The 25,882-nt window shown below is 38.6% G+C and overlaps 1 protein-coding gene across 8 annotated transcripts in view; it reads left to right on the forward strand.

Moving 5' to 3' along the window:
- KIF13B (kinesin family member 13B) overlaps positions 1–25,882 on the forward strand; it is a 142,587-nt gene that overhangs the window by 95,847 nt on the left and 20,858 nt on the right. For all 8 annotated transcript variants that reach the window (XM_074820284.1, XM_074820288.1, XM_074820283.1 and 5 more), the window contains 15 exons: positions 82–252; positions 1,212–1,369; positions 2,661–2,793; positions 3,808–3,954; positions 6,431–6,460; positions 8,321–8,420; positions 8,758–8,884; positions 10,435–10,490; positions 11,831–11,955; positions 13,193–13,369; positions 14,961–15,053; positions 16,000–16,152; positions 17,149–17,226; positions 17,866–17,919; positions 25,485–25,602. In XM_074820284.1, the coding sequence (XP_074676385.1) occupies positions 82–252; positions 1,212–1,369; positions 2,661–2,793; positions 3,808–3,954; positions 6,431–6,460; positions 8,321–8,420; positions 8,758–8,884; positions 10,435–10,490; positions 11,831–11,955; positions 13,193–13,369; positions 14,961–15,053; positions 16,000–16,152; positions 17,149–17,226; positions 17,866–17,919; positions 25,485–25,602 (1,720 nt within the window). The remainder of the gene's footprint in view (positions 1–81; positions 253–1,211; positions 1,370–2,660; positions 2,794–3,807; positions 3,955–6,430; positions 6,461–8,320; positions 8,421–8,757; positions 8,885–10,434; positions 10,491–11,830; positions 11,956–13,192; positions 13,370–14,960; positions 15,054–15,999; positions 16,153–17,148; positions 17,227–17,865; positions 17,920–25,484; positions 25,603–25,882) is intronic.

Genomic DNA, 25,882 nt, shown 5'->3' on the forward strand with positions numbered 1-25,882 from the left:
AACATTGTTCTAACACAAGATATTTTTAATTTGATGCCTAACGAGTAAGAGCTTTTCCTTTATTTCTCATCCCTCTTCTAGATTAAAATACTTCAGGCTACAGGTTTGCCACAGCACCTCTCCAACTTCGTGTTCTGCAAATATACATTCTGGGATCAACTGGAGCCAGTTAATGTTGCACCTGAGGTGGATCCTTCCTTATCTTCCACCAGCAAGGAGCCGCGGTGCATGGTTGTTTTCGATCACTGCAATGTAATTTTTTTTTCTATTTTATTAATAAAACTGCAGGCAGGCAAAGCATGTTTATGCTTGCATAACGATTTTAGTTGCCTCTTTGCTCGCATTATAATATTTTGTGAGGCTGATAGCCTCATCCTGTTTTTAATAAGCTCTTAAACATCTTCAGAGGCCATATAAGTTTGATTGTTCTACACTGTTCACTTGTACAAAAATCACAGAAGGTGAAGTGAATTAATAAAGGAAAGCAATTAATAAAAGAAAGCAATCTGTTCAGCAGAGAGACTTATGTTAGAGTTTACCTGCAGTAAAAATGCTGCTGAGTGTGACTGGAGTCTGAATACATTTGCTCTCCATATCTGAGCTGATCGCTCTACACTCTGACGTAGCAGAGAGAAGTGTCCCAGTCCTGGGACATGATGCCTGTTGTCCTAATGTAGATATTGAAGTGAGGTCGTGGGTCTTAGAACAGACTATTTCTTCCTATTGACTTTCAAGCAGCTCTCTGAATGGAGGCATCTTTAATAGAGATGTCTAAAGTCAGCTTAGATGAATGCCAACCAATTGCCTGGATTCTCATCTTGTTCTTTCTAAAATTTGTCATTACACGGATCAATTTATTCCACTTACCATTTGTAAAATAGATATAATACCTTCTGATGAGTTTTGATTTTCTGATTCTGAACATTAGAACATATTAGAACATTTTGTTTTTTAAACCATTTCATCAGGGCTTGGAACAGCATGCGGTCAGTTTTCAGCTCTTTATACACTTTAATCTTCAGCAAATTCTGTATCTTTGCCTTGCCTCTTGATTTTACAAACTGAGGTGACAGTTCTTCCTTTCCTCTATATTGTGTCTTGGGGACTAGGGTGACTTTACTACACACTGATATGAAATTCAAGACATTAAATCTCTAAGCCTAAGTCATTGTGCAGTCACAGTCATCAACCAATTTGTCACTTACATACAGGAAGTTTCTGTAAATATTTCCGAAGACTTCATGGAACATCTTTATGATGGTGCTTTGGCAATTGAGGTATATGGGCACAAGCAGAGTGGTGACCGCAAAAATCCAGCCCTGTGGGATTTGGGAATAATTCAAGCCAAAACACGCAGCCTTCGTGACAGGTAAATATGGAAAATAGGTCTTTGGTTTAGAATTGTGAAAAATCACTGTCTGAGGTGCCCAATTTTGAAGCAGGTTTGGGATAAGTAGTCAAATTTTGAACTGAAGATAACTGAACATGTATTTTGAGACTGTATCTATTAGACTATTATAAATAGACTCTGTCTATTGGAAAAACACCATGTGATATATCAGTAGGGTTTAAAAAAGTGAAAGAGAAGAAATGCCCATCTCTGTTTCAAATTAAAAGTGGTATAACTTGAAAGACTTTGAAGTCCCTTTTATTTAGGAAAACTCAAGTGTTTTACAAAAGAGCAAGCTGATTATTTTCCTTTATGTTGCTACGCTTGCCTGCGCCAGAAAGAGCTATCAAGTCTAAAACAGCAAAGATGTTGTTCTGACTGTATGCTGATATATTTATTCAAGGTCTGACTCCAATTCATTCTTGGCCATGAAATGTCATCACTTGTAATGCTTCCATTGGAAGAGCTGTATTGCTAATTACTTCAATTGAAGTAAACATGCATCTGTATGGTAATTTAGACTGAAGGGGGTTGCTTTTTTGCTGTCAGTCATTTGTTGTCCCCAAAGTAAGCTTAGCAGCATTTTCTTTAAGTTGCTTTTCCCCTCCAATTAGAAGGCAGCTCTGCACTTTAATTTATTGTCAGTTATTTCGCTTTTTATTTCCAGCCTAAGCTTGTGTTGAGCATGTTGAGTAATAAGCTATATATAGAGAAGTTTAAAAGAAAAGTCAGGAAAATATGGCAAAGAGGAGATGGAAAAAGGATGCTGTAAAATAGAGTGTTACGTTTGGTAGCTGAGTAGTAAGTACCTCCTTCCTTTTTGGTTTTGAAGTACTACAGAAGTGGCCGTTTCTTAATTAAGCTCTTGGAAGAATTGGAGAGACGGTAGTAGTGTGATGAAGTTCAGGAAAGTGCCCTGAATCTTGGAAGTTTGTGAGACAATGTCATATTTCATTCTGCTGTCTTCTGTGTGAATCTGATTGCACTGACAACACTGGGCTTCTGTGGCAGTGCTTAGACCAGAGCTTAAATGTTAGAATATAATGGAATTGGGTTTTGTATTGGAATCAAGAAAAGGCTTATTTCTGATGTTTGACTAAAATAGTTGTCAGTTATAAGCACTGCACAACTAGTAACCCTGTATACTCACAACTGGTGCATCCATTGAAGTGTTCCTTTGCCTCTTCAATATGCAGTCTGAGCTAATCCGTTGGGTTTTTTCTTTCTTTGAGAAAAAAAAAACCCAAACAGCATTTGACATGTTTTGCAGGTGGAGTGAAGTAACCCGAAAAGTAGAACTCTGGGTTCAAATTCTAGAGCTGAATGAGAATGGGGAATACTGCCCAGTTGAGGTGACTCCTGCCAAGGATGTATGCACAGGAGGCATCTTCCAGCTCCGACAGGTAAGGTGGTGCGTGCAGGATTTCAGCTGGGAAAAGAGCCTGTGGAAAGCTAAGAAGCTTTTTGTATGGTAAAGGGATGGTGTCCAAGGAACTGTCAAGCTTAGACACAAAATGTGATATTGTGTAAACCAGGCATAAAGTAGAAGAAAGTGGAGTCCCTCTGTGTTTTGTGAAACCGTCAGTGTACATAAGCTCGGATGTAGGGGTGATCAAAGACTTACCTGTAATCTTTGTGCTGTGTTCTGTTCCCTGTTCTGTGATAGCACCTGGACATCAGTCTCGACTGAACTTAATTATTTTTTAAAGAGGTCCAGAGTTCCCCTTTATTTGATCTTTCCAGCCAACCACTCCTTTGTTCTTCGAATTCTACACGCGTTAAATTGTTAATGCTTAACTGAGTAGTTAACATTTTTAAGTGATAAGCTATTACCCAGAGAACACTAGGAATTAGTAAAAGTTAGATACAGGCTGCACCTCTGAACTCCCCAACTCCTTTGATTTAAAATTTTTTTTAAATTTATTTTTCCCCTATGGATTTTACTAAAGAACAGTTACTTTGCTGCACTGATAGCAGCAGTGAGTAAGGATTTTCACTCAAGGAGACCAGAGTCAGGAAGAGTTCACTGAAATTTTGGTAGCTCACCAAATTAGACTATTTTCTCTTCTCTTTTGTAGGTGGGGAAGAGATCCTATTTTCCAACTTCAGAAGTATTAAAAATAAAATCCTATAAGTGTATGTTTTGAAAACCCTCCAGAAAGTAAACTGGGGAGTTACTGAATGCTGAATTATTTTTTTTTCTGTAAATACATACATCCTGTAAACATAAATCCTTGCAACAGAAGGGGTATCTCTTGAACACTGGGTCACTGAGACTGCAATACTCACCACTTTGTTCTTCACAAAATAAACATATAATGTTGCTTGCAAATGACTGCCAGTAGAGGTCTCTCTGTCATTAAGCTTTCAGCATTTTATATTTTTATCCAAGCGTTTCAAATTGTTCTGTTGGGCAGGGGCAATCTCGACGAATTCAGGTTGAAGTGAGATCTGTACAGGAGTCTGGGACCTTGCCACTGATGGAGGAATCGATATTATCTGTTGGCATTGGCTGCGTTCAAATAAAACATGTCAAGTCACAAAAAGTACCTGAAAATTATCAGGTAAGAGTCTGAGTATTTCCTGTTAGCTATGACTATTTCCAAGACATGTAAAAGGATAAAGTGATGTCCTAAGGCGGTTGAAGTAGGAGGCAACTCCATTTGTTTCAAGTTTTAGTTTGATTTGGGGTGATATTTTTTTAACCTATTTCTTAAACGTATAAAGCAATGTCAGGATGAATTGTCAGAATTGCTTTGATGGTGGTTTTAGGGATTATTGAGGATAGTGTAAATCTAAACCTCTGTCAGATAGTGCTGTGGAAGATCTTCCTCTTAATCAAAAATAATTTTCTATGGCAAAAATAATATTTGTAAGACTACCTTCTGTATCTCTTCTGGTTTTTGGTTTTGTTTTTTTCCTATCCTTAAAAGCAGCACAGCTTTAACACACCATTCAAAGAAGAAAAGAAAATGCCAAAGTTCCTCAAATTCATTAAGAGCTTGTGCAGCAGATTTTACTTCAAATGTTAGATATGGCAGCAATTCTAAGTATTCAAAATAAATCAATGGAACATATATTCAAATAGTGTTGAGCTACAAACATTAGAGCTATATGAGCCAGTTATTGGCCCATAGGATATGTTGTCCAGTTGTTTGACCACCTCAGAAGCGCTGCATCTCATCTTAAAGTGCAAGTAATATGGATCTGGTCTTTTTGAGATGCTTCTATCAGTTTCTAGGGCAATTTGATTATTTTTTTTTTTTTCTCCCCAACAGCTAAATTAAAATTTAGTCACTCTGAGTTAGCAAGCCAAAATCTGGTGCAACAGAACAAGCAAGTCTCTCGATTTCCTTGATTAGCTGCCCTGCTTGACACAAGGCCAGCTAAATGTCAGGTAGTTTTTGGGACATCTCCTAGCTTTCGATAATGTTTACCCTGTTGACAGAATATGATTCAATGAGCATCTGCTCCCCTTTTTTGCTTAATCAGTATTGTTTTTCCCTTTGTGAGGTGTGAAGTAGTTGGGTTTCTGTTATCTCCTAACCTCAGCAATCCCTTGTCCCTTGTGTGTCAGGAGCACAAAAAGGAGAATTTTTTCCACCTTTGCTTTTCAGCAGCATCCTAGGCAGATTACTGCTTTTATTGCCCATTGTGCTCTCGCTAGTGACTCTGCCTGCAGGCTTTCTAGCTGTCCTTCTGTCACAGCAGTCCCTGATACCCACAGCCTAAAGAGCAAGTAAGCTGGTGTTTCTCTCCTACTCCTGAACAGAAGTTTCTTAAGAGACTTCTGACACAGAATGATTGATTCTTGCAAATTTTACTTGAAAGCTATTACCCACAATATACACATGCCCCTTTTAGCCTGTTTCGTAAGGGGATACGTCCCAGGTGAGCATCCTGCCTGTCTCACCCTGTCTCTTCCCCAGTGAATTTCTCATCTGCTGACCAGTTTCAACTGCATCCAACAGAGCTGACAATCCACAAAAATAGTACGTTCTTTCAAGAAGAAAGACTTAAGCTCCGCTTGAGAGAGAGACTAGTGAGTTGTGTCTGACACTGATAACCCACATGGGAAAGGGCTATTGAAAACCATGTTTTGTTAGTCCTGTTGCTTACAATAGCTTTCTGACTTGACCAACTGGATTTTTAGTCCCCTTATTAGCATTTCTCTATCTCAAGTAAATCAGTATCTGTGGAATGTGAAAGATTTTTCTAAAGACCTTGAACTAAGAAAATGCCTCTTCTATATGGCTTTTTAATTTTATCTTGGCTACGTTTTTGCTTTCATTATTAAGATACAAAAGTAGACTCCAGTGGCTTCTTATTACTTAAATAGATATATAATAACTCAGTGAGGATTGGAGCCCTCCCTGCTTTTCAGTTCACTGTGCAGGAGTGGCAGTTGTGCTTAGGCTCATTGCAAGTGGCTCTGCTTGTGATGAATGTCAAGCATGAAAGGTGGTGTCTCCCATCAGAAAATCAAAATGTCGAAGGTCTACATTGCAACTCCTGGTGTGGCAGACAGAGTTATTCTAACTCCCTAACAATTGGCTTAGATGTTTACAGTTTTTCTCCTCTAAATGCTACGGCAAGCTTACCTTGAATCCCTTATGCCAGACTTTGATTTTTCAGTGCTTGCTGTAGCATTCATACTGAACTCTTTCGGGTAAAACAGCACATTTTTCCTTGCTGTCCAGGATCAACAGATTTCAAGTTGTTTCACTATAACTCCTATTTCTTTCTTAGGCCAATTTAAGTATTCCACATTGCTTCCAATTATGAAGACTTTTAATAGCTATATTTCTGTGAAATTTATCTGTTATAATTGTTGGATTGCTCTAGTTTGTATTTAAATGAGCTGATAGCTGCAGATCTTTGGGATGACAATGTGTTTTAATTCTACGATCACACCATTGCTAAGCTCAGACTTTTATGTAAGACTGCTAGTACTGCTTAAAATAATAACACCTTTTGCATTCAATGTGTTTCCTGCTATCCAAAAAATCTAATGGCATGGCTTTGCATGTTTTGGCCTAGGAAGAAGAGGATGAAATGGACAGTTATCAGGTAAAAAATTTGATTTTTCTCTTTCTACAAACTTGGACACGTTAAAATTAAAACATGTTAGAGGAAGATCAGCATTTTCTCTTTGCAGTACTGGTTGGATATGCAGAGAGCCTGTCTTCTGAAGAGACTAAAAGCTTAAGAATTGCATAGAGTCCTAGAATCACAGATTGTTATGCTACAAAGCCATGTGGAGGATTAGAGAAGTGAAAGGGAAAGAACAAGGTGCCTTAATGTGTATTTCCAAACAGTTGCTTTTTGCTTTTGGTGTTTTGGGGGAAGGAGTCTTCCTTCTTGGCAAACTGTGGTTAGGTTGAGATTGTCCTCATTAAGAACAAGAATAGGCACACAGCAGTGTTGAAAGATGCAGTCAAAACACTTCATGCTGTTTCATATTATGAATGTGCTATGTGTATGAGAGCTGGAGTATGGTGCATAAATAATCAACCCTTGGGCAAGCAAGGGGGATTCCTGGAGCTTTAATACAGTAGTGATAAAACGACTGAAATCAGCACACTATTTTTTGTATATAATGTCACAGTAACATGAACCTTACAGGGGAACTGATGAGGTACACTATCTGTGATATATTTTTCATCTTGTTGTGAATAACTTTAACATCATCGTCATTATAGATCTCAACTTTGTGTAATGCAAGCAACCAGAGATTTAGGTTTAATGCTCTCTGACAGATTCCAGCATACTTGTAGGAGTCTGCGGGTGAGTAATACAACTGTAGTTTTATAGTCTTACATCCACCCATTTTTCTTGACAAAGTGTTTGCTAGTTTGATGTGGAACGAAACTGAACGGCTGTTGCCATAAAAGAGACTTGCCTGAAGGCATCCCAGAGCTGATAGCTCATCTTTGTGGCACCCAACATGCTGCCTGTAGAGAATCATTCATCATTTCTGAGCATTTCTGCACCAGAGACAAATGAATGTTCTTAAGGATACTGAGGTGGTTTTTTTGAAGGACATGAGTGCTTAAGAAAAAATATTTTAAAAGGCTTAGTTGCAAATGCTATAACTAGGGACAGCGGTGTGATGCGGGGCAGGGATGGATTCCTAATACAAGGCTGCTAAACATTGGGTGTGATGGTGAGTCGTGGATAAGGACTGGGGATTCCAGCTGTGCTGCAAGGTAGTGATTAGTGAGTTTTAGACTAGTTTGGGGGAAAAGATGTATAAAGTGAAGTTTGTTTAGCTGGGTGGTACAAAATAACAGCTAGAGAAAGAGATGCCTCAGGCTGGCAAGCAAAAATATGTCAAATAAAGTGTGGCAAGTTAAGGGTTTAGACCTGTGACGAAAGGCTAAGAGAACAGGGGCTGTTTAGCCTTGAGAGGAAAAAAAGGCTCAGGTGGGATCTTGTCAATGTATGTAGATGGGAAGGGGTAAAGAAGACAGATCCAGACTCTTTTCAGTCGTATCCAGTCAATGGACAAGAGACAGAGAGTCTCTACATAAGAAATTTAACTCTTTTTTTTAATTTTTTTTTTTTTACCATGGTGATGGTCAAACACTGGAACAGGTTCCCCAGAGAGGTTGTGGAATTTCCATCTTTGGACATATTCACATTCCAACTGAGCAAGCAGCTGTGGTTGACCCTGCTTTGGGCACAGAGCAGGGTTGGACTGGACAGTCTCCAGGGGTCCTTTCCAACCTCAGCTATTCTGTGTTTCTGTTTAAGTTGTCCTGTACAAAAGAAAACAGAGAAGAGCTAAGCGATTCGTTGGACTCTGTCTGTCTTATCTGCTTCTTGGCTACAGGATGAGCAGAAGGGTTGAGGAAATGTGTAAGCCACAAACGGGAAACCTTGGCTTTCCTGGGTCAATATTTAACATGACCACTTTCCTCTTTACAGGATAGGGATTTGGAGAGGCTCCGTCGGAAATGGCTGTGTGCCTTAACAAAGCGTCAGGAGTATCTTGATCAGCAGTTGCAAAAGCTCGTTGGGAAGCCTGGTAAGCAAAATACTGTCAAAGGTAAACCACAGTGATAAGTTGAGACACACATGTGCACATGCTTTTTATCTTGATATATTGTAAAATTTAGAGAAGAAGTTAATGGAGAGTTGAGTCTCAACTCGCTGGTAATTTGCTTTCAGTGAAACTAAGGTTAGAGAAGCCTATATAAAATTGTTTGTTGTTCTTGTATGCTGTGTGTTTCTTCTTTGTGTGCTGAATTTCTGATCAGAGTGGGTTTTACTCTATTATGGATGGTATAAGATCATCGACACGTGATAAAAGCACTGAGTAAGGAATGCTCTCTGGTGTCTTGACTGACATCCTGCTTCTCCAGATAAAACAGAAGACGATGCAGATCGGGAGGCGCAGCTTTTAGAGATGAGGCTAACGCTCACGGAGGAAAGGAATGCTGTAATGGTTCCTTCTGCTGGCAGTGGGATCCCTGGAGCTCCAGCGGAGTGGTATGAACATACATTGCCACATGCAAGAATGAATCTAAAAATGATGCATGGCCTGTTCCTGGCTTGGATTGTTGCCTCTTTTTGCTTTCCTTAATCTGACCTCTGTACACTGTATGAGCAAAGTTGTTAAAATTAGGCCTCTTGCTTAAATTATTTTATTAGGCCATGTATCTGAAATCCAGAAATGCTATTTAGTAAACGATACTATTATTGATCAGAGTGTAATTATGACCTTCTGAAAAAATGGAATCAATATTTATTACCACTGCACTTACCATTTAAAAAAATTAGCTAATATGTTAATTACCTAGTTCATTCGCTTAAAAGGCTGCTTCGTCTTAATAAAACTGCATCTACTGGAACATTTTGTTGTGCTCCTGGTTTGAGCGTAAAGTCTGTTTATCCAGCAAGTGTTCCATGTAATTTTCTAAACGTTAAAAATAGTAAACTACACTAGACTGAGATTGCCTTACTGCAGCAGCTGTGAGTAACAACTGCAGATAAGGAAGCAAGGTTGTTTCCCTTCAAACCTCTTGTCTTCAGTTGCTTTCAACTTTCTGGAATTTTTTTCTGAGCAAACCTCTAACAGTATTTATTGATGGAATACAATGTCATGGAGCTTTAAGCTGAAATTTGTTAAAGCTGGTACTTCTGAAACATCAAAATGGCAAACGCTTGTTGGAAACACGTCAACTTTCACATCAAAGTGCTTGACTAGGTTTGAAAACAGTGGAGCTGCAGGAAACTTACTTGAGGAAGAATCTGTTTTGAACACATTTGCACCAGAGGAAATGTTTAGTATGATTCAAACACATTCTATATAACATAAGACTCCAGCCTGCCCTTGTTCACTGTAAAGTTCATCAAGTCCAAGTTTGTCATGACATGGCTACAGCCCTTTTTACAGCTAAGATTGCAACAAGGAGTCTTAGTCTTTCATGCCTCATGTTACATTTTTAGTACCTTATTAATGTTGTGTAGCTTTAAAGTGCTAGGCCATGGAATATTTCATTTTAAAAACATACTAAATGCCTCCTATGTTACCCCTTCTTCCATAATACGAAAGGTTTCTTAAATGGCAGCTTTAACTCTTAAATATGTGTGTTTTGTAAGAAGGAGTAGTAACCGTGTAGTGTGGCAGCATCAATGTTAGTTTAAAAACTTTGGCACTGGATTTTCTGTTTCTTACTCTGCTGTCTTCACTGCCATCGCTAATGCAGAGGGGTTTGCATTTAATAAATGTGTGTCAGAGTAAATAAACTTAATTTTGGTATGAGCATTTTAGAGGGAGAAAACATTTCTGTAAGCAGAGGTCAAAGAATATAATACTTGTGAGAGATCTGGTATAAAAGAAATACCAATTTAGTTGAGTCGCTTGGAATCTGCAAGAGTAAATTAAAAGAAAGCCATTTACCAAGGTTATCAGTGGTCTGGCTTAAAATTGCAGTTGTACTGAATGTAATGTGCTGTGGGCTTGTATCATAAGGTACGTGTGCTGGGTAAATCTGCGTTAGGTTAAATGCTGCCATTGTCCCTGTCTTACATTTTAGGACTCCTGTGCCTGGTATGGAAACTCACATTCCTGTTATTTTCCTTGACTTGAATGGTAAGTTGTTCTTAAAATGACAGAGTAGTCTGAAACAAACTTTGTACAACCAATGACATTTTCGAATGTCAGCAAGCTAATAAAATGAAGAAAAGCCTGGAATGGCAGGTAGATTAATTTGAGAGTGCACATTTTTCACTGAAACATACTGTTTAATGTTTCAAAATACACAGCATTATATATGGAAGGAACCATAGATTTTAATAATCCTAATGTTTTGCAGATATTTAATAGGTAAAATAGAAATAGTAAAATAGAAATAGTAAAATAAGTGCACCTAAGGGAGCGAACAGCAAAAGCCAGGGTAAAGAAAAAGTTGTTGTTGGGAATGTTCTTTCTGAGGTCTCACGAGGATATAGCACTGATGCTACATCCTATAATTTTTTTACTGATGACTTAGAAGAAAATGTGAAATCACTGGTAATAATGCCTGAATATCAAAAAAACCATGGCACGATAAGCTCAAATTAGTTTTGCAGAGTGTGATCATAAGTGTTTCTTTAAACAATGTATGTTTCAATACATCCAAATGCAAGATCCAAGTTGAGCAACGTATTTGTCAGATACTTTTGCCCATTTTTGGTAGTTGTAGCCAAGAAAGCAGCACCCCCAAAGTAGTCCAGGGAGCCAACAGCGCCTGATCAGTTGAGCAAATCCTTGTTAAGATGTTTAAAAGAGGGTTAATGCTTGGATGAGAAGCATCAGGTGAGCGTGGGGAGGCGGCATGCTGCCTGTTGTGAGGAGGTCTTTGCTGCAATGCTGTTTACGTTTATGGTTTGTTCACCTCAAAAAGCACATTGATATATCAAATGGCTTCAGAGAGGAGCTAGTTAATAATTCATTCATGGTGAAGGACTCGAGCCAGAACAGGTTGAACTTCTCAAAAACCAGATTCAGGGTTTGTTTAATCATGATCTGAAAGTACTGTGTTTTTACTTGTTCAACCAGCAGCTAATCTTTATTTTTAAAAAAAACCCACAACACCTAACTAATGCCAAATGAGCAATGTACTTAGTATGATTGAGCAGTAGTGCTGAAAATATACCTGCGGGCACGGAGGGGGTGTTTACAACTGGGAGTGGGAGAGATTCCTGCACAACAGAGGACTTTATAAGGCATGCTTGAGTCTGCGTCCCCAAATCTTTGTGCACGCTTTCCGTGTAGAAATTCGATTGCTTCTGAAGTGGAACAAAGTGGGGAGCTTTTCTTTTGAAGGTAGAGTGTAAGTAGCCAGGCTGGGGCGTTAGTGATGAAAATGTGAATTCATGACTTGCTGAATGTTTTTAAAAATAATAATTGCTTGTGTCTCCTCACCTTCTGCATTCACCTTTTGTTTCTAGCTGATGACTTCAGTTCCCAAGATAACCTTGATGACCCTGAAGCGGGTGGGTGGGATGCGACTCTTGTTGCAGAAGAGGAGGAGGAATTCTTTGAACTGCAGATCGTGAAGCATCATGACAGTGAGGTAAGCAGAGATGCAGACCGGTATATTTAGTTTAGGAGTCTTTTAATTGCTCTCTTTATATCTTCAGATGTGAAAATAGTGCATCAAAGATGGCATGCAAAGGATACAACTCTTGTTTCTTTTATGACTGACTTTGTGTTTTCAAGGAATATTTGATAGGAGTATAACCATGATTTGACAAGGATCTTCCTTCATCTAAATCCAAGCATTACAAAAGCTTGAGATTCTGAGTTCATGTTTTAAAAAAACAAAACAAACCCCCTGAGCAAATTAAGAGTATGGAAGCCCTCAGCTGTAAAACCAAACAATCTTAACTGTTGCTATGGTTAACATCTTTACTTCTGCACTGTTACATTCGTTGTACTCCATTTGGCCACATACCTCATAGTTTTACAATTTTATAGTTGTTGGTTTATAATTTTTGCTATTAGGTTTAGAATGTCTGATTTATTTTTTTACCTTAAAATTCTGCTCCTCACTCTGAAACTTATTTCTTTTTATATTTTTAGAGGAGCTTTATTCCTGTTGGTTTTGGTAGGTTTTTTTGTTCTGTTTTGTTTTTAAAACCTGAGAAGATAGCTACCAGGCCAGTTTTTTTAAATCTTAAATATAAAGTATAAAATATATTAAATTTAACAAAAATTTATTTATAAAAATTTATATAATTTTAATCTATTTAATATATAAAATATATTTAAAATAGAAAAATAAATTAATATATTAATAATATATTAAATCTAAAATATAAGTAATACTTATATTTTAACATTCAAGAAGAGAAATTCCAGCTTTAGCTTTTTGCTAGAAATGTTTTAGCAAAGTTATTTCTCAAATACAGACAAGAGAGTTTATGTGGTATGATGGAAGATTGTCACTGCAATCTCTGTTGCTCTCTGGTTTATCTTAATAAATTAGGCCAAATGGTCCTGTAGTTCTGCATATTTTATAATTTATTTGCAATGATCCTGGGTATTCAAGGATCTTTTTTTCAAGAGGAAATGTTCCAGAGTTTGAGCAAGTTGGCATTTTTAATCCCAACGTCTTCATTTGGCAAACTGATCTTGATTTTTAAATGGCCTCTTCTAAAGTGCAGGGATTTTTCTTCATAGGGAGTGAAATGGAGAAGCTGACTCTCAAAATTTATGTATTATGTATTTTTGTTAATTATGCTTAATTAATTACAGTTAATTATACACCTAATTATGCTTATTAGAGGATACATTTTTTTCCTTTGCAGGTGAAAGCAGAAGCCTCATGGGATTCCACAGTCCACGACTGTATCCAGCTCAGTAAAGGAACAGCAGCAGATGAAAGAGTTTACCTTATTGTGAGAGCCACTGTCCAGCTCAGCCATCCCGCAGAAATGCAATTAGTGTTACGCAAGCGCATTTGCGTTAATGTCTATGGCAGACAGGTATATCTTTTATAATCCTTCACACTTTCACTCCGCCCCGTGTTTATCACTGCTTGAAGAGGGGAAGGCTGTGATTTGTGCAATATGCTGCTGCTATATCTCTTATTTTCCTGTATCTACTTTCGTCTCTGCCTGAATGGAAGCAATGTATCAATGGCATGCATCGAGACTTTAAGCTGCCAATTAATTTTCATAGTATCTTTTACACTGTGGATGATAATGCACCTTTTTTTAAAGGCTCAATGGCATCTAATTATGAGAGATTTGGTGTTACTTGTGTTAACTACTAAGTGCTTTATCCCCCATCACTGGTAAAGTAGAAAGAGTTAACTTCTCCTGAGCTTGGCGTTCATGTTTTGCAAAAACTACACATCAGAAGAAACTTGTGTGTTTCCCTACTCCTACAGTATGTTCACACATTACTGCTAACCATTTCTATTTATGCATTGAGATATTTAGAGATAAACTAGCAATAGTTGGAACAGAGGTCCCCTTGTGTAATTTGTCAAAGTTGATCACTCTTGGTCTTTTATGTTTTCCAGTTGGCTTGTGCTCTTACGATTGTGTAGGTGAGAGCAGGATGTTGGATAAATGGAAAGCAGAAGGTTGTCATTCCATTTGCAGCATCATGTCCTGAAAATTATTTAATTTTTGAGAAAGATGGCAAGGAAGAGTTTGTTCAGCATTGTCTCAGAATCCAGCTTCCCCTAGCAGTGATAATGACAAAGCAGAAAGCCTGAATTGTTATTCTGTTTGCACATCTGTAGTTAAAATCTGAAGCAAGAGCAGAAGAGGTGTGGTCACACCCAGAAGCCCCGTAGGCAACTCTAAACTGCTTTTAGTGCTAGGAATAGAAGAACTACAGTTCTTAGTGCTTAAGTCAGGCAAAAGCTTTTTCTCAGAAAGGAAACAGTGAATTTCTTGTCAGATAGAATGGAAGAGTGTATTCAATAGATAAATTGAGCGTGCCAATAATTACAATTGTGTTAAGTCTTCATCAATTCTGTTTCCTACAGATTTAGTCAGTGATGTTTTTTACTTTTATTCGACATGGACTCTTTGGCTTTCTTGTTAGGTTTCTAAAAATCCTCGTCAATAACCTTTCCCGGTTGTTCGTCTCAGCAGCATCTTTGAATGACTCATCTCTGCATTAATTCAACAGTCCAGTTCTTAACCCTGCAAGGCGCCAAGTCAGCATAAACAATGACCATGCCCCCTTAAATCATTCTTCATAACGATCTCTTTGGTCAAGAATTTAGTGCCTGTACTTGTCAATATTCAAGACAAGTCATGTAGGGCTCTACCAAAAAAAAAAAAAATCCACTTCTAGAACTAGCAAATGCTTTGTGTGCTGGTTAAGCGGTCACCTTGCCGTGAAGGAAGTTAATCCTTTCTCTGTATCTAAAATACAGACAAGCAAATGATTTGTCTCCAAGTTAAAATCTTTGACTCTTACATATTTATTGGCTGATCTCTTGGATTTGTACTTCTTTCTTTGTAAGCTATGTTTACTTCAGTTGAAATATGTTAAACCATCTTTTCCTTAAAGCAAGAAATATTTTCCTTTTTTTTTTTTTTTGCCTCCCCACAGGGTTTTGCACAGAGTTTCCTCCGAAGAATGTCTCACCGAAGTTCCATTCCTGGCTGTGGTGTCACTTTTGAGATAGTCTCAAATATTCCAGAGGTGAATAAGAAATCAGAGTATCTGACTCTCTGATTTTTATTTCTTTTTTCCCCCCTTATTTTGAGCTTGCTAGCTCTTGCTGCTGCAAGCATAAACTGTGGTTCTTATAAAAGATTAAGCATATTCCTTTACATGCTGTGACTTAGCAGCCACCTATGTCTTATCAGGGTCACTGTGTATTTTGTTGAGTGAACATCTATTTGCTCAGGTCCTTGAAAAAACATTTTAAAGAGAGAGGAAAGGGGAGTAAAGATGGGTGGGTGAAGTGCCTAATGTGGGGAGCATGAGAACATGTGAAAAATAACAAATTGGCATTTTGTAAGTAACGTCTTTATGCAACTCTTGATTCCTGAGCATGTTCCTAGTTAGATGCTAATCCTTTCCTTCCAAACAGATGCTCTATCAGAGCACTTGTAAAAACATTAACACGTGAAGAGCCAAAAGTCTGATTGCTGCCTGATTCTGTCTTTTATGTTCTGCTGTATTTAGCACTCTGTGTTGAAATGTTTCTCAAGCAGTGTTCTATTTTTCTCTTGCAAGTCACTTGAAATTTTGTTTTCCTCACAGGACAGATAATGCCCTGGATGTGTTTAAGCACTTTTTAATTACAAAATATCTGAATGCAGCTCTTTTGCTAATCAATGGCAATGTCTCACTGTGAGACTCTCAAAAAAACCCAAAAAAACAACAAAAAAAAAAAGCAAAATCAAAAGAACAGTAACCATGTTATAGCTTGAGATGTCTGTGACAGTGATAGGAGCACCCATGCAGTTTGCGGGGCACAAGTTCCTTCAATGTAATGAGGCTTATGTTTAGAAATCTCCAGTAAGACATCTGCATCTGCCCTGAGCTTGAGGGCAAACGATGTTGAATCTGTCCTGCATGTTTGAAAAACGTATTTTCTTCAGGACTGATGTGGGAGATTTTTATCTTACTTTCTTCCTAGGATGCTCAAGGAGCTGAAGAGCGGGAGGCACTAGCCAGAATGGCAGCAAATGTTGAAGATGCAGCTTCAGCTGACTCCGAAGCCTATATCGAGAAGTACTTGCGGAGTGTGCTGGCTGTGGAGAACATTCTCACCTTGGATCGTCTGCGCCAGGTCTGTTTTTAAGGCTGTAGCAGATAGCAGAGAATATACTTACTGCGAACAGCGTATGGCAACGCAGCCCTTCTCCTAAGTGCATACAGTGGCCAACAAACCAAAAACACCACTTCAGTGCAGACCTCAGCTGTGCAAAGTGAGCCTGTGGCAAACATCCAAAGCAGCAAATGTAGCTCTCTACAGAGATGTTCTCGTTCAACTACCTGCAATATGGATGGATGGGACTGGGAGCTTTATATTAAATGCACTATTATGGGATGCTTGGTTTGTTTTTAAGACTCTGCATTGCTAATTATGGTTCAGAAGAAGTAGGTGTGTGGCATTAGCTTTTGTTCCTGAAGCTTGGGCTTTAGTAATAGTTTCCGAAGTTGCTAGTATAATTCTTGTCATTTTGCCCATGTTCTACCTTGAAGTAACCAAACCAGTTCTGTCAATAAATAAGACATTGATTGGGTTAATCTTAAGTACTGTAACTTGATCTGTTTACCAGGAAAAATGCAGGAGAGAGAAACATTTATTGAAAATTGTTCTTCTGGATATAAATTATGCAAGCACAAAAGTAAGTTATGCAAAACAAGCTAGAGTATGTGCCTGCCTACTATAAATTTAATGGTGAAGTGTGATGCGCTCTTAAGTATTGAAAGCAAGTTCCCTGTCGTATCTAATTAGTTTAAAGGATTAAAATAGGAGCTCAGCTAGGAAAGGGAGTCTTACTCTTTGCATCTGTAAGTCATCTCCTAGACTCAGAACTAGCCGTAAAATCTCGTGTGTCGATCAGCAAAATACTAGATGTTAAAGTTTATCCACTCTTACACTTCTAGCCATGATACGTGCAAGTTTCAGATTACAGTAGACTTCACAGACAGGAGCCTGTGCAATAAAGCTGTTTAGAAACATTTTTCTTGTATAGGGAAAACTATCCTGGGATGTTTGGAGCTTAGATACTTGCAAAACGTGCATAACTTTTTTGTTTTGCTTCTCTATGATTGGCAGGAAGTTGCTGTAAAAGAGCAGCTAATGGGAAAAGGAAAACTCTACCGCAGGAGCCTGAGCTCTCCCAACGTGAATCGGGTGAGTGTTCCATGCTGGCATCTGCAGCATATTGAGGGCAGCAGGTCCAGTCTTTCAATTACAGGTCCCTATGATGCCAGAGTTGTGGAGTATAGCAATAAATTTCCTTCGGTTTGACCCTTCTGTTTGTCTGTGCTATTTGTGAGCATGTAAATCGCTAAGTGGAGACAAAATCTGCACATATTCCTGCTTTCATCATGCAGGCTAGTATGCTTGAAAGCACCCCATAAATCCAGACTATCTGAAAAAGCAACGTAAAAACTACTTCTGCATATTTTTTTTTTCCTGAACACTGGAGGTTTTTTCATTTAGCTATCAAGTTGAAGATTTTTTTTCTTTAGAAAATTTGAAAGCAAGTTACAAGTATTTGCTGAACATAAACTTTGTAACAGTGTTGTGAGACTTCTGTTGTCCAAAATTTGGAAAGAAATCCTTTGATAGAACTGGTAATCAAACTTGTTGAATTCTGGCTCCTTCCAGGTCAATAATTGGCATTTCACCTTTCATCTGTTGGATTTCAGTTCTGCTCTAACTGCAAAACTGTTTTTTTTCACCCTTCTGTGTGTTTGTCAAGAGGCATATTTATCAGTTGTTTAAGGTTTAGTTAAGAAATAATTCTGCTTGTCTTAACTATTTCAGCTTTCTGGAAGCCGCCAAGACTTAGCACCCCCCTATAACCTGAGCAGTAACCGGGTAAGTATCTGAAGGTCTCCCGGGTCTTCTGTAGAAAAAAGATGACGACAGTGTCTGCACTATACCAATTACAGGGGCATAAGTGGGAAATATCCATAAGAGATGAGGCACCCTTGTATCCCTGGGACTGTTCCTAGGACATATTAGCTTTGGTTGTGCTACACTAGACTTCTCTGGGGAAGTTCTCAGGCCATTGTCAGTCATGTAATGCTGCTGCCAACCTCTGTGGGATGTACAATGGCAGACCTGAGTTGAGCAGGTGAGATTAAACGTAGCCATCCATCACACAGGAGTGCATTTATCAGGGGAAATTTTCTCAATGTCGAGTTTCAGAGCTCTTCCAAAGCTTTCACCTGGGTGGATGCAAACCTTCTGGGTAAAGGACAGGTTTGGGTTTATATGTAAGTCCAGGTCCACCTCTGGAACAGAATAGAGGCCTACGAAGAGAGTCTCTGACCTTCAGAGGGAAACCATCACTCTTTAGCTTGTGGTGGATGATAACTCAGCCCATTACACTCCTTAAAAACAACAGTATAGATCAAAAGTATTTCTTTAAAAAGTGAAAGATTAAATTTAAACTTATTTTGCAAATCCTAGATAAATTGAAGGGTCTTTTCCTGATAGATATTCTGCCCAGCGAGCGTGTAGTCATTTTAAAAGAGAGAATCTAGTGGTGACAAGGCATTTTAATGCATAATGCAGTTGCAAGGAATAATAGAATTTTGATGTAGTGCTCTAGCATTGGTTGCTAAATCTGCTACATCTGATCCATGTAGAGAATGCTAAAATATGTGCAGGTGATAAAGTGCTTATAGCAACTTCTATTTGGAGAGAACTGTGGGATGTTTCAATATTGTAGGTTTTGAAAGTAAAAATTAAAGACGAGAGTTCTTAATGATTTCTGTTTTTCTCCTCCCTTCCCCTCAATGATTTTTCTCATTGCATGTTTCAGAGTCCAAAGGTCCCAGCAGAGGTAATGCATTAGGTCCACCTAATGAGTGGGATAATAATTTTATCTCACTATAACGTTTATTTTGCTCACTTACATGCTTTTACTTCCTGCTTTGAAGATGCTGCTGGTGGTGTCTCATTTACAATAGTACACAGCAAATGAGTTTTCCCATTGAAAAGCCTGTCATTAATGCAGTGTGAAACTGGTACAAATGAGAGAAGTTTCTCCTTCTTGGGTGCATCTTATGGTTTGTTACAGAGCTATAGCTATTTAATGCCATTTCTCACAGTTCTTTGGACAGGGTGAAGTTATTTCAAAAATGCCCCTTCTTGGCTAAAAAAAAGAAAGATAGACATGAAAGCAAGCAAATATATACCAGTCATGTACGTTAGCCTGGAGATGAGATAAACGTTGAGAGTTTCTTCCAAATCTTTCTCACACTTCAAATAGTTCAGTGTGAACAACTCTTGATTTCTATGAAAGAATGATTTTAAATTAATACTGGGCCAATGGAAACATATTTATTCTTAATATCATGTAAACACTCTTGGAGGAATGACTGTTTGTCCCCTTAGTTGTACCAAGCGTTGGTTAACTGGAGTTAACGAGTAGTGGTTTGCATGGAGTTTTGCAGCTCTTCACCATGGTTGATGTAGCTGCTGACAAACACCCTGTACTAGAGTCACGTGGAGCTGTGATTGTGTAGCTTACCTCCTCGCTTGCAGCGTGCTGCGTGTCAAGGCACTGGTTACTCGGGATGCGGGAGGGTGCAAACTCCAGTTAGAATTTTCTGGTTTCAAATGGATCTCTGGTTCAGTTTCTGTAGGGGGATGAATGGAAGCTTTTGTAATCACAATGGAAACATTAAGCAAATTCTTAAATGTTCCTATAGCACACAGACATCATAAAGCAAAGTGGTGGTACCAGTCCTATCTATTTTAGCTTAAAAATCCTGAGAATGGCTTGGTATGCGGTGTTTCAGTTAAGTTAGACGTCTTTGTCACTTGGCAGAGAAATTTAGTGAAAAAGAAGTCTTCTCCAGCAGTCATAAGTTGTTATTTTACCAGGAATTTGGTTTTTAGAAGTGACTATGATAAGCTAATCTCAAACAAGTGGTTTATTATATCATAAGAAACATCAGTCACAAGGATAGTAACGGCATCCTGAATTGGTGCATAATTAATCTGTCAAGCCTGTGTACTTTAATGTTAGTGGAAGGCCTCGACACATTTCAGAATATTCCTCTCCTTAACTGTTATTCCATTACCTTTTTCTCTCTAATTTTAAGATTATTATTCCTTGCATTCTGCCTGTCTTTACCATGGATTTTTAGCTCTGTGGAAAGGGCTCTTGAGTCTCATTCTTCTATGTAAAGCACCATTCATACTGGTAAAGTTCCTTCATTCTTCAGCACTATGAATAACCAGGACTCATGCCCCTGTAAACGAGAATATTAAACAAGTTAGGACAAGAAGTAAAGATGGTGTCGGTGCAACTAAAACAGGCAGATCAGAAGTTTCCAGAATTAGGACCCAGATTCATCTTGCAGCAGAAGTTGAATCTTTGTCACTACAAACATGGATGGGTGGTCACACACCCCCATGAAGAACTAGAAAAGTCCTTCTCTAAGACCGAAGCAGAGGTGTGGATTTGCCACATTTTGAAAAAGCATTAAAGAATATCTCTGGATATTGACACTACAAAGAGCAGGATGACTCTCACCCTAAGATATGCATTCATGTGAAATATTTAAGTCACCATCGGGATTTTTTTAATAATAACTCATAAGATTAAGCTACCTAACTGGCTAAGAAGGCAGAGAGATGCCTCCTAAATTTACTTCAGAAGACAGTCTGATGGATGTTTCATATTGGGTTAACAGGACTGCATTTGGTCTCACCTCTAAGTTATATCTGCTTGCTTAAATGAGAAAAAGCCAATTTTTACTCCTGTTATCACTACAGATATGGTTACAAGAGAGTGAGATGAATTTTATTTCATCTTGCACATCAGCACATGTCAGGTGATGCTGAAGTCTCTTAGTGGTGATATAAGATATGGAGCTGGATTTTTGCATTCCAGGGTGCTTGCATTGGAAGTTTAAAAATTCTGTTGACTTAAACTGCATGAATCAGATGCACAAAGAATGGAAGGCACCTCTGACTTCTTTTACTTCAGACTATCATCACATACTGATGAAAAATTTCTTGAGTTATTCTTAAAATACCTTTGCACAATACCCATTCTGTCTGACAGTCATCCTTCCTTTCCCAGAGTTCCAGTAGTTTGTAGCTCAAAAGGCTTATATCCAAAAGCCAAGTAAGACAAGACTGTGGCACTTCACCTTCAGGTTTTACTGGGAACCAGAGTTTTTTCACCAAATTGATACCATGTAGATCAATTTGAATAATCTTCCTGTTCATGAGAACGAGTGCCTTTTGTCCCAACTTGTATTTTAAGTGCTACATGGTTGCCTTTTCCTAAGCCTTTTCTGACCTGCTAAAATAATAAAACACAAGAACTATTAATTTTTCTTACCCAGTGGCAGCATGTTAATAGTCTGTCAACTTCAAGAAAAGAATTGTTGTCAGGTAAACCCTACAGATGACTTAGGTAGTGATCACCCATATTTGCTCTAAAGATTTTGTGCATGTCGGTACCGACCCAAAATAAATCCCCTGGTGTTTTTCATGGAGGATGTGTGAAAGAAGGGAAGGCAGATGAGAAGGAGGAGAAGGTATTATAGAAATAAAACACTTTATAAGCAGCTCTATATCAAAATACATCAAGGGACATGCATTCTTCCGGTGGCTATTTTTGATTTGTTAAATTAAGTCACTTGACCTCTGTTTGGTCACTTGGCAGAGACCAAATATATTCATGAAATGATGGCTCCTCTGGGCAAATGATTTACAAGCTTCCTTCCTTTCTCTCACCACCCTTAATAGAGGAAAGATCCACAGCACTTAAATAATACCAATTGCTTAGACTTAAAGTTGAAGTGTTTCAGTTAGTGAATGCACAAAGCAATCATGTGAGAGTGCTATATAACATGAATATGTGAAACTTGGGAACTTCATCAAGTTAATATAGTTAATAATTCTTACATTTTTTCTTTTTGTGAGATTGAGATGGGTTATCTTTCAATCCAGCTTATTAAAATCAATCATTCATGAACTACCTTTTGCCTCTGCAGATTCTTTGCACAACAGTTGACCCTTTCAGTTGTCTCTGGTATTTTCTTTTGCAAATGTTTCTCCACCTGTTGCCCTGATTTACCTACTTTTCAATGGTTTACTGTCATCTCAGAGTTGAGGTTCACATTACCCCTAAAAAAATCTGACCTTCAGTCTAAAATAACAATCTTTCTGCTCTCTCCAAAGCAAGTGTTATGTAAAAACCCAACATGCCTTAAATATATGGCCAGACAAATCTTTTTATCACATGCACATTCCTGTTCCCAGGACTTTTATTTAACCTGGCAAAATATTTAAAACTATGTAGAAAATGTAGTCATCCATAATACCAGGGCTGAAGCAAAATTTCCTAGATCCTAAGAAAAAAGCTTTTCCTGAGGAAAAAGTCGCTAAACGTTGCCATTCTTTCTGTAGACGATGAATATTCTGAAAGTGTTTTTCTCCGTTTCTTACATACTCCATTTTTTTTTCATCATTCTCCAAACAGGTCTAGAAAGTCAAGATACTTGCCTGAAATTATTTTTGTTGGAACAGTCAATGAAAGGCACTTCTGACTCAACCAATCGTGATTCAAAAATGATTCAGTTGCTCCTTACCTGCATTGAGTTGGTGTTCTAGTAAGCTAGAAAACTTTCCCATAAGAGTCTTGCTGTTTCCTATGTCTCTGTGGTCTCCAGAAGCACTTAGACTTGGCCTTATAGCTAGAAAGTTATTAAGACATGTCACCTTTATCCAATTGTCTTTAGTAAGTGGATCATTATCCTAAGATCCAAAAGTAACAGCAATCCAGCTTTGTTATATCCTCCAAAAAAGAAGCCTTCAGATGCTTTGCACTCTCTCATAGTTCTTTTTCTTAACATAATGCAAACATCTACCAGGCTGTTGGCAGACCAGACCAGAAGGCAACAAAACCAAACAGTATTTCAGGATTGTTTGAGTCTTGTGATGACTTCCCACCGAATAGTCTTCTCTTTTAACTTCTTCAGCACCACTGAGCTGGTGCATCCAAAAAATACTGAATTACGCTGAGATATTTTCCCCATCTGGGTAGAGTATGAACTCTTTTCTCATGTTTTGACTCTTCTCCTGCAAACTACCCCATCAGTGGGAGCCAGAGAAGGAGATTCCAGGAAACATTTCACATCCTGAAGGGGAAGACAGTTTGAGTATAGCCTGAAGTCGTTGGCTGTTTCCATGCTGACTTTCAGTGTCTGCTGCCTTGTGTGAAACAATCATAATGGCAGGATAAGAAAGCAGTTTCTGAAGCAGTATTTTAAATGGATAGAAGTGGGGCAAGACCGCATGCGGTAAGGTCACCTGAAACAACAACCTGCGCTAGTTGAAACACAAGACTGCAAAAGCCTGAATAAGAGTTTCTGGGGAGTGGAATAGGAAAGACTGTTTCATAGAAGGATTTTGTGGAAAGAATTTTTCAGACATAGACATGACTTTTTGATGTGTGTAAGATAAATGAGTTGCAGGTCAAAGATAATGCTTAAGTTGGGGGCTTAAGGTATGGGTAGAACAGCTCTATCGTCCATGCTGATAGAACAGGAAGCTTTCAAGAAGGGCTTAAACACCAAAGTCCTCAAAAATACAAGACTAAACAAACCCCTGGTATTACTGCTAGTCCCGGCCTGGGTTATATCAGTTTTGACATTCAGAATGGCTGCCTCCAGTGAACTCAGACATCCATTAGCCTTTAGGTATCCCAAATGTTACTTCACAGAAACAGCTCCTGCTGTCTCTACATCTGATAATAGGGATGTTAGCTGGTAGTGGGCTGAAGACGGGTACTGCTCTGCAAAAGTGCAAGTTACTTGCTATTCAAAGCAGGAGAGCTTCTAAGGGACTAACTTATAGATCCGAATGGAAACGATTTTTGCTCTGGGCTGCTCAGTGTGACCTTCAACCCATTGGAGAAATCTATTCCTCCTATCCTGGCTTATTTATTATTTGTGAAACATTCATGACTTCAAGTTACAGTTAAGATTAGTTTAGCTGCCTGTCATTTTTCTGTTCAAGGTCATATTATTTCCTTGCATCCAACAACATGAAGCTTCTTGAAAAGGTGCATTTTCCCCCGCTCTTCCTCCAGGAAAAATACATGAAACTTGTGGTCTGGGATGTAGCAGGTTTATCCATCCCTTGTGACTCCTTTGTAGTATGTTCACTGTATCATCTCGTTGTGAAAATATTTCTCTTTCTGTTATGTCTTTTAAAAGAATAAGCAAGATTCAGATACAATATAATCCAGACAAGTACAGATACTGTACCAAACGTAGCATAACTCTTTACGAGAAGTGAGATCAGACTTCAATTTGTATTGGTTTGGCTGCACCATCCTGTCTTTGCCACCTCTATTTTTGGAAAGGTGAAACTTTACAAGCTTGTAGTCCTGAGGGCACTCTGCTACCTGAACAGGACAACACTTTTCCACAAGATGTTGAGAATTCTTATAGCATTTGAGACCAGATTCTTTTGACCCATAGACTCCTAAATGGATATTGAATTGCCTTAAGGTCTCCTATTAAGTAAATTAGCAACATATAGCTTTATTAGAGCCTGCTCTTTAGCAGTGCAAAGAAACTTTGGCAGGCATTGCGAGTGTGCCTGTATCAGAAGTTTGCAGGACAACCACATGGATTTCAGCGCCTCCCTTTCAGCTCTGCACACCTAACGTAGAGCTCAATATGGTGAAGCAATATACTGTCTTGTATCCACATGAAGCTTTCAGCAGAGACACTCTTCTGGCCAGTCACTTAGCGTAATCATTGCAGACAAGTCTGTAAATGATTTTACATATCAAGATGATAGGAAAAAATCATTTGGCTACATAGATTCTTGACGCTTGTGCACTGGTGTGAAATACTATCTTGGAGATGCTCTCTGTTAGCAATAGAGAAGTTGCAGTACTACAGTTGCTTCCTCTTGACCTGATCAGCTCATCCGTTCTCTGACTCTAGGCACTGACATCCAGCTTTTAGGTCTAAGATCCTGTTTCTTTTCCTGTTCAGAGCTCTGTGTGTCCTCACCCCTTCTCTCTACATCCAGCCTTCACTCATGACTGCTTCGAGAGTAGATACACAAAATATTTAAGACTTTTGGGCAGACAGTACTATTTTATTTTCACCTGGTTGTAATGTACTCAACTTCCAAAACACAGCTGCATAATTGAGGGAAATATTACAGCTTTAAGGTCTATAAGTAGACTTTTTCCTGTGCCTCAATGCTGAGGGTGCTTATCTTTGCAGGACTGGGTGTTTCAACTAAAAATGCCTTTGGGGAAGGGTCTTTCCTCAGCTCTGTGCATTCTGAACTTTGCAAAGGGGCTGCGCAGGCTGGCATGGTTTGTAAGCATTGCTGTACTCTCACTGGTATGCTAACTTTGAAATTTATTTTTTTTTTCCCTCTAGGGCCGATGGGAGAGTCAGCAAGATGTATCCCAAGGTGCCACAAATTCCAATAGAGGCATTAGTCCATCTCGCACCTCTCTGTCAGGCTCTGGACAGCAAAACCACTCTCCTGATCCGGGTAAGAATTTTCCTAAAGCCAAGACAACTTTCCTAAAAATGGAGTGAAGTTGCTGCAGCTCTTGAATGTCAGATACAGCTGAGCTGCTTTCAGAGATGCAGAGAAATTTCCTCTCCAGAGCAATGTCTTTGCAGTTCCCTCTCTGTGAACATTTAGCAGTTGTGGCTAAGCTACTCAGACTCTAGGCTACTCTAACTAGCCTTTCCTTTCAATCTGATACTAATTCTGCTGAGAGGTAAATGCCACATGTTTAAAATTGTCTAAAGATGCAGTCTTTATC

This window comes from Strix aluco, chromosome 3 (genome assembly GCF_031877795.1).
Source record: "Strix aluco isolate bStrAlu1 chromosome 3, bStrAlu1.hap1, whole genome shotgun sequence".
NCBI classification, from domain to species: Eukaryota; Metazoa; Chordata; class Aves; order Strigiformes; family Strigidae; genus Strix; species Strix aluco.